Source organism: Carlito syrichta, unplaced genomic scaffold, assembly GCF_000164805.1.
Source record: "Carlito syrichta isolate Samal-C Ts95f unplaced genomic scaffold, Tarsius_syrichta-2.0.1 Scaffold143077, whole genome shotgun sequence".
NCBI classification, from domain to species: Eukaryota; Metazoa; Chordata; class Mammalia; order Primates; family Tarsiidae; genus Carlito; species Carlito syrichta.
The window spans coordinates 39,401-52,005 of NW_007087173.1; the positions used below are offsets into that span (position 1 = coordinate 39,401).

At 43.6% G+C, this 12,605-nt stretch overlaps 1 protein-coding gene across 1 annotated transcript in view; it reads left to right on the forward strand.

The window, feature by feature from the left end:
• Positions 1–12,605, forward strand: part of SLC25A33 (solute carrier family 25 member 33) — a 41,786-nt gene that overhangs the window by 17,486 nt on the left and 11,695 nt on the right. The window contains exon 3 of the mRNA XM_021708611.1: positions 9,769–9,846. Coding sequence (XP_021564286.1) covers positions 9,769–9,846 — 78 coding nt within the window. The remainder of the gene's footprint in view (positions 1–9,768; positions 9,847–12,605) is intronic.

Below are 12,605 nucleotides of genomic sequence, written 5' to 3' on the forward strand. Positions count from 1 at the left end.
TTGCCTCAGCCTCCCAAAGTGCTGGAATTACAGGCTGAGCCACTGAGCCCAGCCAAAACTTTTTTATTTTTAAATTTTTTTTGAAAACAGGATTTATTAAGAGGATAGAAAAGCTCCCACAGTGAGAGGAGAACCGAAGGGGTTGTCTTGAATACTTTTTTAACCGCTTTACTATATGATATCATAGATGATGTCAAATGCAAACAATGGAATTAGTAAGTAAAATTTTAGTTGTAATGATGTTTTATTAGAAAAGAATTTGTGTCAACAAGGGTGCCTGAACAAAGCATATTTGTATACCTAACTCTTAACTGTACCCCACAATATCATAATAAAAAATATTGATTATAAAAAAAAAAGAAGAAAGAAAAGAATTTGTGGCTAGACGCAGTGACTCACGCCTATAATCTTAGCACTTTGGGAGGCTGAGGCAAGAGGATTGTCTAAGCCCAGGGGTTCAAGACCAGCCTGAGCAACTTGATGAGAACTCGTCTCTACAGTAAATTCAAAAAACAGCTGGGTATGGTAGCATGTGCCTGTAGTTCCAGCTACTTGGAAGGCTGAGGCGGAAGGATGGACTGAGCCCAGCGTGTCAAGGCTGTGGTGGCCATGAGCATGCCACTACACTCCAGCCTGGGTGACAGAGGGAGACTGTGACTCAAACAAAGAAATGTGTAGGGGTTCAAGACCAGCCTGAGCAACTTGATAAACTCGTCTCTACTATAATTTCAAAAAACAGCTGGGCATGGTAGCATGTGCCTGTAGTTCCAGCTACTTGGAAGGCTGAGGCGGAAGGATCGCCGGAACCCAGCGTGTCAAGGCTCTGGTGGCCATGAGCATGCCACTACACTCCAGCATGGGTGACAGAGTGAGACTGTGACTCAAACAAAAAAATGTGTAAAGTGGCATTTTTAATTCAGTAGCTGTTTTATTTACTCAAGCTTTATTTCTTTTTTTTTTTAATTGGAGTCTCACTCTGTCACCCAGGCTGGAGTGCAGTGGCATGCTCATGGCCACCCCAGCGTTGACCTGCTAGGCTCAGGCAATCCTTCTGCCTCAGGCGTCCAAGTAGCCGGAGCTACAGGCACATGCTATCATGCCCGTCTAATTTTTAAATTTACTGTAGAAATGAGATCTCACTAGGTAGCCCAGGTTGTTTTTGAACCTGTGGGCTCAGGTATTCCCCTCATCTCAGCCTCCCAAAATGCTGGGAATACAGGCTTGAGCCACTGTGCCTGACCAAAGCTATATTTCCTTGGTTTGATATATATAACTTTTCTTTTAAAGATTATCCAGCATACTTTAACTGGTATTTAATGGTTTTCAAGTAAAAGAAAACTACTTTTGGCTGGGCGTGGTGACTCTTACCTATAATCCCAGTACTTTGGGCGGCAGAGGCAGGAGGATTGCTTGAGCCCAGGAGCTCACAACCAGTCTAGGCAGCATACCATGACCTTGTCTCTACAAAAATAAAAAAAAAAATAGCCAGGCATAGTGGCACACACCCCTAGTCTTGAGCTATTTGGGAGGCTGACACGGAAGGATCACCTGAACCCAGGAGGTCAAGGCTGTGGTGAGCTGTGACTGTGCCACTGCACTACAGACTGGGCAACAGAGTGAGACCCCAACTCAAAAAAAAACCCAAACCTATTTTATATATTATGTCATTGGTTTTTTTGCAGTAGCCTTATGAGATTAGCCCTCAGGCATGGTGTTAACCTCTATGTTATAGAAGAGGACATGCAGATTAGAGATTAAATGACATCCTTAATCATGCTAAATGCATGTGCACTTTATTTCTAAGAAAGATTTGAAGCCACTAAGAATAAAGGAAGAAACAGCAAACAAAGCCCCAAAACAAAGTTGAGTCTTTGCTGCGTTCCCGTGGAGACAGAAGTAGCTCTTAGCTCACAGACTTCTAGGATGGGCCACCCTCCTGGCCTCACGGCTTCTGCTTCCATTTCCCATGCTGTGCCTGCAGCCAATAGCTCATGCTGTTGGAGGATCCTAGCGCTCAGAGCCTGGTCCCCCTCCACCAGCTACAGCCAGTGTGCTTCCCTGAGCACAAGCTCCTGGCTGTAAATACCATCTGTAAGCTGGCAGTGCTTCTCTGAGCCTCACGTGCTCTATCCAGCTGCCTGTTTGACAGCTCAGATGTTTGTTGGCCATCCAAGACGTAATGTGCAAAACCGAACTCCCTAAAATCTGCTGCTTCCAGAGGCTTCCCTGTCTCCTTAAAGACAACTTTGTCTTTAAGGAGCTACACAGAGCTAAAGCCTCAGAGTCATCTTGGGTCTTATTTCTCTCAACCCGACAGCAAATCCTATCAACTCTACCTTCAAAATAATGCCGCTCTGACTCCTCTTTACTCCTGCCCCCTCTACTGTCCTGATGGAAGCCGCCTATCTCACCTGTATCGGTGCATTCACTTTCTGACTGTTTTGGCCTGGGACCTTGCTGTCTTCTGTCTCTGTTCTCAACAGAGGAGCCAGAGAGCCCTCGGCTCAGAGTCCTCTGGGGTTGCCCCCTCCCTCTGAGTGAGAGCGACAACAGTCCCTGCAGCCTACCAGGCCCTGCACAATTGGCAGCCCCCATTACATCTCCGACTTCATATGCTATTTCCCCCCCACCCCACCAGCCTCCTCATTGTCTTAAAAGACTAGGAGCATTCCCACCACAGGGCCTTTGTACTACACTGTCTGCATGGCAGGCTCCCAGCTGTCATCTTTGCAGGAAAGCCTTGCACTGATCATGCTATTTAAAACTCAACTCTTGCCCCCAACACTCCATCCTGCCTTTCTGCTTTATTTTTATCCACAGCACTTACCTCTGTCCAATATAGAAGGTCTTTTACTTATTTCTATTCTTTTCTTTCTCTTTACCCCTTCCCCACCCCGTGGAACTTCCTTGGAGGTAGTGACTTTGGTTTGTTTTGATTACTGACATTGTCCCAACCACCTAGATATTACCTGTTGAGTAATAAGCACTCAATACAGATAGAGTAAATGAATTTTGTTATGTCAGTAAGATATTGCATTTAAAGAGCTTAACACATTCTCCCCATGTAAATAATTAATATTAGCTGCTGTCATTTTAATGGGTACTCTCTGTGCTTTTTAAATATAAGATTTTTAACTGAGTTTCTTGGTGGTCAGGCCAAAAAGGGGAATATTATATTACATAATTCTCATCTGAAGAAAGCACACTCATTCTTCAGGCGAAATGTATGTCTTTTCCTGTCAACAAGCACTCAAAAGCAGTCTGTAACTCAGTAGTGGCATAAAAACAACATACCAACTTAAGAAGTGCTGCCTTTTTAGTCTGCAACTATCTGGGTTGAAGCCACCCTCCCCTGTCACCTTTATTGGTTTTTTTTTATTTTTTATTTTTAGCAGGATTTATTGAGAGGACAGAAAAGCTCCCACAGTGGGAGGGGACCCGAGAGGTTGCCCTTATTGTTTGTTATTGTATGCCTTTCTGTTTCTTCCACTAACTGTCCCTAAGCTATGGTTTACAGAGAGAGCCTTTATCTAGTAAGTAATCAAACAAGGACAGAAGTGCAGGCCTTTCTCTATCCCACAAAGCTTATTTTGGCTTTCTGTTCACATTTCTGGAAAACACTGTATCAAAACCCACAGTCTCACTCTGTCATCCAGGCTGGAGTGCAGTTGTATGCTCATGGCCACCGCAGTCTTGACCTGCTGGACTCAGGCGACACTCACCTAATTTTTCTATTTATTGTAGAGATGAGGTCTTACCGAGTTGCCCAGGCTGGTCTTGAACCTTTGAGCTCAGGCAATCCTCTCACCTCTGCTTCCCAAAGTGCTGGGATAACAACAGTTGTGAGCCACTGTGCCTGGCTATTTTTATTTTTTCAAGGACCTTTTTAATCTGAAAAGTAAGATAGTAAGATATTAATGAACTGGTATCTTTTTTTTTTTTTTTGAGTCTGAGTCTCACTCTGTCGCCTAGGCTAGAGTGCATTGGCACACTCACAGCCACCGCAGCCTCAACCTGCTGGGTTCAGGTGATCCTTCCGCCTCAACCTTCCAAGTAGCTGGAAGCACAGACGCGTGCCATCGTGCCCGGTTAATTTTTTGATTTATTGTAGAGACGAGTTCTCGCCATGCTGCCCAGGCTGGTCTTGAACTTGTGGGCTGAGGCAATCCTCTAACCTCGACCTCCCAAAGTGCTGGGATTACAGGAGTGAGCCACCGTTCCCGGCCAACTGGTATCTTTTTACAACTGCTGTGTTGGATTTGTCTGTGCTATGATGTTAAACTGGTGAAGAAAATGGAATGCTCCAAGCAGCATTTTTTACTTTTCATTTCTTTTTGAAATGAAACTTTGTGACTGTGGGAAAATGAGTCTGGATCCTTATGTGCTTCATTTCATATTTTGAAGCTGAATTATACCATTTAGAGTAGGAACTGAATTGTTCCAGAAAAGTTTTGTAAACATCCAGCTGGGTTAGAAGTTTGGATTATGTAACAGATTTGGCTTTTTGCCACCCGTTAATATGCGTAACTATGGAGACTGTCTGTCTTCAGTTCTTAAAAGGCCTGAGTCACTTGAGGACACGAGTTTCCTTCTGCATTATGGATGAGAGACCAGGAGCTTCCTGGAGCCAGAGATTCCCTTAATTGTGTTTAAATGACTCCGGGAGCTGCACGGTATACATTAACGGGGACCTCAGAGAGAATCTAAACTTTAAACAATTTATGAGTATACTTAGCCTTTGAAAATCTTTGTTATGTATTATATCAGAAGGTGTAGATCACTTCAAGGTGTTGTTTGAGAGAAGTTTTTGTTCAGAGATCTTGGCTTTTGGAGAACAATACTGATTTGAGAAAGACAGTGAAAGTAAAGTATTTTGATTTGAAAATAAATTCTCGTGTCTCTTTTAAGGGCCACATAGCTTATTTTTTGGCCAGTGTGAATACTCACTGACCCTTCATGAACTTTGTTTTGGAGTGTTATATTTATAGAAACCCAAGAATTATGTTTGTCTTAACTCTGTTCATGACTTTATGAGCTATAAATGTGAGCTCAGTGTTTTTATGGCCTATGGCAAGCACTTTTTTTTTTTTCCAAAAAAGAACTTTGTATTTTGAAATAATTTCAAACTTATAGAAAAGTTATGGGAATGATATGAATAAGTTGCTTATATTTCTCTAGATTCACCAATTTTTAACATTTTGCATATTTATATTTTCACTTTTGTTCTATATCCATACGGAACTGTTTTTGAACCATTTGAAATGGATTACACATATCATGCCCCTTACCCTTAATTCTTCAATGTTTATTTCCTGAGAACAAAGACATTCTCTTACAACCACAGTACCATTTTCAAATTCAAGAAATTTAATATTGGTATGCTTTTTACTGACAGTTCATTTTCCAGTAAGCACTCGATTGAGCACAAGAACTAAATTTTGTTTTCAAGCTGTGTTTCTGCAGGGTTTCTCTTCCTCCCTAGATCATTTTCAGTGAGTCTTTCTTTCCTCTCTCCTCTCTGCCTGGTTTTATTTATTTTTTAAAAAAGCTTTATTATGACGTAATTCACATACAGTACATTCCACCCATTTAAGATGTACAGTTCAAGCTAGGTGTGGTGACTCAGGTCTGTAATCCCAGCGCTTTGGGAGGCAGAGGTGAGAGGATTGCCTAAGCCCAGTTGTTTGAGACTAGCCTGGGCAACTTGGTGGGACCTTGTCTCTACAATAAATTAAAAAATTGGCCAGGCGTGGTGATGCCCACCTGTATTTCCAGCTACTTGGAGGGCTGAGGTGAAAGGATCACCTGAGCCCAGCAGGTCGAAGCTGACATGGTCATGAGTGTGCCACTGCCCTCCAGCCTGGGCAACAGAGTGAGACTCTGACTTTAAAAAAAAAATAGCTGGGTACGGTGACTCATGCCTGTAATCCCAGCAGTTTGGGAGGCAAAGGGGAGAGGATTGCCTGAACCCACGGTTTGAGAGCAGCCTGGGCAACTTGGTGAGACCTCGTCTCTACAAAAAATGAAAAAATTAGCCAGATGTGGTGGTGTACACCTGTAGTTCCAGCTACTTGGAAAGTTGAGGCAGAAGGATCACCTGAGCCTGAACCCAGCAGGTTGAGGCTGTGGTGGCCATGAGCGTGCCACTGGACTCCAACCTGGGGGACAGAGTGAGACTACAACTCAAATAAATAAATAAACAGATAAATAAATAAGTGAATGAATGAATGTGCATTTCGACTGTTTATTCACAGGGTTTTGTGGAGTCATCACCACCATTTAATTTTAGAAAATTTTCATTCCCAACTAAAAGAAACCCCTTACCCATCTGCAGTCACTCCCTACCCTTCACCCCCCAGCTCAAGGCAACCAGCCACTAACCAACTTTCTGTTGGTATAGATTTGTCTCTTCCTGACACTTATAAATGAAATCACACCATGTGTGACTTTTGTGTCTGGCTCTTTCACTTACCCTTATGTTTCTTTTAAGGGTTAACCTTTTTTTCTTTCTGTTTTTTTTTTCTTGTTTGTTTGTTTGTTTTGAGTCGGGGTCTCACTCTGTTGCCCAGGCTGGAGTGCAGTGGCATGCTGCTCACGACCACCGCAGCCTCAACCTGCTAGACTCAGGTGACCCTTCCACCTCAACCTTTTTTTTTTTTTTTTTTTTTGAATTGGAGTCTCACTCTGTCACCCAGGCTGGAGTGCAGTGGCCGCTCCCAGCCACCGCAGCCTCAACCTGATGGGCTCCGGGGATCCTCCCGCCTCAGCCTTCCAAGTAGCTGGAACTACAGGTGCGCGCAACCACGCCCGGCTCATTTTTTAAAAATTTATTGTAGAGATAAGGTCTCGCCAAGTTGCCCAGGTGGGTCTCGAACCCACCGGCTCAGGCAATCCACTCACCTCAGCCTCCCAAAGTGCTGGGATTACAAGCTGAGCCACTGAGCCCGGCCATAGAGTAATTTAATTATTTAAATGAAACTGAGGTCTTGCTTACTACTTTTTAAAATAATAGTTTTATTGAGATCATTCTTTAGTAGATTCCTTACTGTTTCAATGTAAGATCATGTTGTCTGAACTGAACTGAGGTAGTTTTACTTTTTTCATTGCAATCTTTTTCTTGTCTAATTGCTAGCCATCTACTTTTTAGGAACGCTCTTAAAAGAACAAATATTCTTTATTTTAAACAATTGAAATATTTCACAAACACCTAAAAATTAGGAGAAGAGAATCTAAGATTGAAAATTTTATTAAGTTTGTACTTTTAGAGAGTCTGGAACATGAAATGTTATGTAGTGATCTAAGGAAGGAAAGAATGAGAAAGAAAGCTGAAAACAGACAGAACTTTAACGTCTGACATGCCGTGGACCAAAACGTCAGTTTTTTAAATGCTTTTATTTTAAATTTTTTAATACATACTTTTTATTTTAAAATTGTGGGGTACAGTTAAGGGTTAGGTATACAGATATGCATTGTGCAGGTACCCTTGCAAAATGTCAATTTGATAACTTTTGCACCAAAAGTTTCGGCTTAGTTTTGGAAACTTTCTCCCTGGGAAAAGCAGAAGTGGTAGAAACAGAATTGGCAGGATTCACTTTACTATCAGCTTTATAGGCACGTCTTTTTCATAAACTGAAAGATATCTTTTTTTATTATACCTTCAGTGTGTCATAATGAAGATAAAAAACATCATATACATTTTTGACTAGGATGTGATTATTTGCAAGCTAGATCATCTTTGCTGTCAAATTGAAGGTACTAGTTACCAAATAAAGAAAAATCCTCAGTAAGGAGATTAGGCCAGGCATGGTGGCTCCTGCCTGTAATTCCAGCACTTGGAGAGGCGGAGGCGAGAGGATTACTAGAACCCAACGGTTTAAGACCAGCCTTGGGCAACTTGGCAAGACCTCATCTCTGCAATAAATCAAAATATTAGCTTGGCGTGGTAGTGCATGCCTGTAGTTCCAGCTACTTGGAAGGCTGAGGTGGAAGGATTACCTGAGGCCAACAGTTTGAGGCTGCAGTGGCTGTGAGCGTACTACAACTCCAGCCTGGGTGACAGATACTCCAACTCAAAAAAAAAAAAAAAAAAGATTAAATGAGGGAAAACCATCATATAATAATATAAATTCTATTGGATACCAGGAAAATTGAACCATTGAAAAGAATAAATTTAACTAATTTGAAGAGTCACTGTTGCAGTGGAAAATGCCTTCAAAGAATGTTGCATACAATCCTTTTCAAGTAGCTTTTTTTTTTTTACTTGGAGTCTCACTCTGTTGCCCAGACTGGAGTACAGTGCCATCTCCCTGCCACTGCAGCCTCGACCTGCTGGGCTCCAGCGATTCTTCTGCCTCAGCCTTCCAAGTAGCTGAAACTATAGATGCGCGCTACCATGCCCAGCTAATTTTTGATTTATTATAGAGACGAGATCTCGCCAAGTTACCCAGGTGGGTCTCGAACCCGCGGGCACAGTCTACTCTCCTCAGCCTCCCAAGGTGCTGGGATTACAGGCTGAGCCATTGAGCCCGGCCTCAAGTCGCTTTTAATCAGAAACCATATTTAACCTTTTTGTTCAAACCATAATGATGAGGTTATGGAGAAATTGGAACCCTTGTGCATTGTAGGTAGGAATGTAAGATGGTGACTCCACTGTGAAAAACAGTTTGCCACTTGCTCAAAAACTTAAGCATAGAATCACCATGTGTTCCAGCAATTCCACTTGGTATAAACACAAAACAGTGGAAAACACGGACTCATGGATATCTGTACACCCATGCTCATTATTCATGGTACCAAAATGCAGAAGCCACTCAGGTGTTCATCAGTGAATGAATGGGTAAATGTGGCATACCCAGCAAAGGAATAGTGTTCAGCCTTTAATAAGGACATTGACTTATGACATGGATGGACTTTGAAGGTCTTAAAGACTAAGTGAAACAAGCCAGTCACAAAAGGGACAAATACTGTATGATCCCACTGATGAAAGGTACTAGAGTTGTCAGTTCATAGAGACAGAGTCGAAGGGTCACCCCCAGAGCTGTGGGGAGCGAAGGCTGGGAGTTAGTGCTGACAGTGCAGAGGCTCAGCCCGAGAAGTTGAAAGGTTCTAAAGGGTGGGTGGTGGTATACTACAGTGTGGGTGTACTTAATGCCACTGAACTGTACCCTTAAAATGGTTAAAATGGTAAATTTTATGTATGTTTTACCATCCAAAAATTAAAAGAATAGTCACGGTATTATCTTTGAACCTGAGATACTAGGCTTTGAGTTTAAATAACCATTATCATGGCCATGAAATTGATGAGGTTTTTCTGTTCCTTATATCCCTGTGTGTGGGCTTCTACTATAGTAGGTGAAAATCTAGAAGGTGGGATTGTTATAAATAAGGTGCCAATCACAAGGAATACCATCCAAAGAGATCTCTGGGAACCTTGTTATGATGAGAACGTTATTCCCCATATCAAACCCTTTGCCAGATGCTTCACCTTACAGGATTTCAGTGTATAACGTAAACCCTGAGCGTCTTCCTCCTGGATGTACAAGGGAAAAGGCTTCTTGAACATGTGTCTGAGGCTTTTGAAGCATATGTTTTCACTGTATTAATGAAAACTGGATTCTAAGGACTTCCATATTGTGATAGACTCAGGGAAAAGTCTGGGCTTCCTAAGCAGTTTATTCTCTCAAGGACCAAATGTGACGGTTGACAACTCCCCATTTTACATAGGCCTTCCAGAGGGATTTTAAAAGTCTGTCTTTTCTTATTATTCAGGTCAATCTTGGAGAAGGAGGGACCAAAGTCACTTTTTAGAGGCTTGGGTCCAAATTTGGTTGGAGTTGCACCGTCAAGGTAAGCATTGAGCTTTCCCGTGTGTCTTGCTGGCTGGGTTCCTTCCTATCCGAGGGTGATCCTGCTGAATAACCAGTGTCTTTTTCTGTGTTGGATTTGCCTACATGTATTTGACATAGAGAACAATCAATGATAACTGTGGGTGTGTCTTTTGGTGGGTAAGAAAGAGATTCTAGTTTCTGCATTTTTTTTTGAGTCGGAGTCTCACTTTTCGCCCAGGCTGGAGTGCAATGTCACGCTCACAGACACCACAGCCTCAACCTGCTGGGCTCAGGCGATCCTTCTGCCTTAGCCTTCCAAGTAGCTGGGACCACAGACTGGCTAATTTTTTTTTTTTGGTAGAGACAAGGTCTCACCATGTTTCTCAAGTTGGTCTCAAACTCCCGAACTCAGGCAATCCTCTCACCTCTGCCTCCCAAAGTGCTGGGATTACCGACGTGAGTCACCGTGCCTGGCTTAGTTTCTGTATTTTTTTTGGGGGGGCAAGCAAGATTTATTGAGAAAACAGAAAAGCTCCCATAGAGGGAGGGTACCAGAAGGGGTTGCCTGTTTCTGTATTTTTTTTTTTTTTGAGTTGGCGTCTTACTCTGTTGCCCAGGCTGGAGTGCAGTGGCATGCTCATGACCACCCCAGGGTCAACCTGTTGGGCTCCCGCGATCCTTCCGCTTCATCCTGTCCAGGTAGCCAGAAATACAGGCATGTGCTACCACACCCAGCTAATTCTTAATTTATTGTAGAGACGAGGTCTCACCAAGTTGCTCAGGATGGTCCCAAACCGTGGTCTCAGTCAATCCATTCGCTTTGGCCTCCCAAAGTGCTGGGATTACAGGCTGAACCACCGACCCCAGCCAACTTTACTTTCTATAAAATGACCTCCTCATATATTTTTGCAAGGCTTAGTTTTCTTTTCTTTTTTTTTTTTGAGTTGGAGTCTCACTCTGTCACCTAGACTGGAGTGGAGTGGCACACTCCCGGCCACCGCAGCCTCGACCTGCTGGGCTCCGGCAATCCTTCCGCCTCAGCCTTCCAAGTAACTGGAACTACAGGTGCATGCTACCACACCCGGCTAACTTTATGATTTATTGTAGAGATGAGGTCTCACCAAGTTGCCCAGGAGGGTCTCGAACCCGCGGGCTCAGGCTCTCCACTCACTTCAGCCTCCCAAAGTGCGAGATTACAGGCTAAGCCACTGAACCCGGCAGCTTAGTTTTCTTTAAAGCCTGTTTCAATATGTAGAGCTGTACTGTCCCAATGCTTACGGTAGCCACATGGAGCAGTTTAAGTAGGCTGACATGGTGGCTCACACCTGTAATACTAGCACTTTGGAAGGCAAAGGTGGGAGGATCACTTGAAGCCAGTTTTGAAACCGGCCTGGGCAACATAGCAAGCCCTCATCTCTACAGAATATAAAAAAATTTGGCCGGGCTCAGTGGCTCAGGTCTATAATCTCAGCACTTTGGGAGGTTGAGGTGAGTGGATTGCCTGAGCCCGTGGGTTTGAGACCAGCTTGGGCAACTTAATGAGACCTCATCTCTACAGTGAATCAAAAGTTAGCTGGGTGTGGTAACGCATGCCTGTAGTTCCAGCTACTTGGAAGGCTGAGGCGGAAGGATCACTGAAGTCCAGCAGACCGATGCTGGGTGGCCATGAGCGTGCCACTGCACTCCAGTCTGGGCGACGGAGTGAGACTCCAATCAAAAAAAAAAAAAAAAAAGCTGGGTGTAGTGGTGCTAGCCTGTAGTCCCAGCTACTTTGGAGGCTGAGGCAGAAGGATCGTCTGAACCTCAGGAGGTTGAGGCTGTGGTGAGCTGTGATCCTGCCACTATACTTTAGCCCGGGCTACAGAATGAGACTCCAACTCAAAAATAAATAAATAACTTTGTATTAGTTAGAATTAAAAGTTCAGTTCCTCAGTTTTAGTTTCAAGTACTCAGTATCTGCATGTAGCTAGTGGCTACTGTATTGGAGAACATAGGTAAAAAACATTCCATATCTCCAGAAACTTCAGTTGGACAGTGCTGGTTGCGAGGATGACCACCTGTGGATGTGAAAGGGAAAGGGAGAAGGAATAGCCTCTCTCTGGGAAGTAGACAAGAAACTGCTTCTCCACATGACCTCCTGGGAGGGGAACTGAGTGGCAGAGGCACTTACATTATTCCTGTAACACTTGAAGAGACTTCAAAGAAAATTAAGCCTTACAGCAAGAATGAGAATGTTGTCTTAGATAAGATGACCCAAAGCTTATAGAATTCCTCTAGGTCAGTGTTCCTATTAAACACAAATTACCCGGGGATGTTGTAAAAATGTAGACTTTTATTAAAGCCTTTTGTGCTTTTAAAATTTTGTAGCCAGACTTGGTGACTCAGCCTGTAATCCCGCGCTTTGGGAGGCTGAGGTGAATGGATTGCCTGAGCCCGCAGCTTTGAGACCCACCTGGGCAACTTGGCGAGACCTTATCTCTACAATAAATCAAAAAATTAGCTGGGCGTGATAGCGTGCCCCTGTAGTTCCAGCTACTTGGAAGGCTGAGGCAGAAGGATCACCAGAACCCAGCAGGTCAAGGCTGCAGTGCCAGGAGCGGCCACTGCACTCCAGTCTGGGCGACAGAGTGAGACTCCAACTCAAAAAAAAAAAAAAAAATTTGTAGCATGTGGCCGGACGCGGTGGATCATGCCTGTAATCCCAGCACTTTGGGAGGCCTAGGCGAGAGGATTGCCTGAGCCCAGGGGTTCAAGACCAGTCTGGGCAACTTAGTGAGA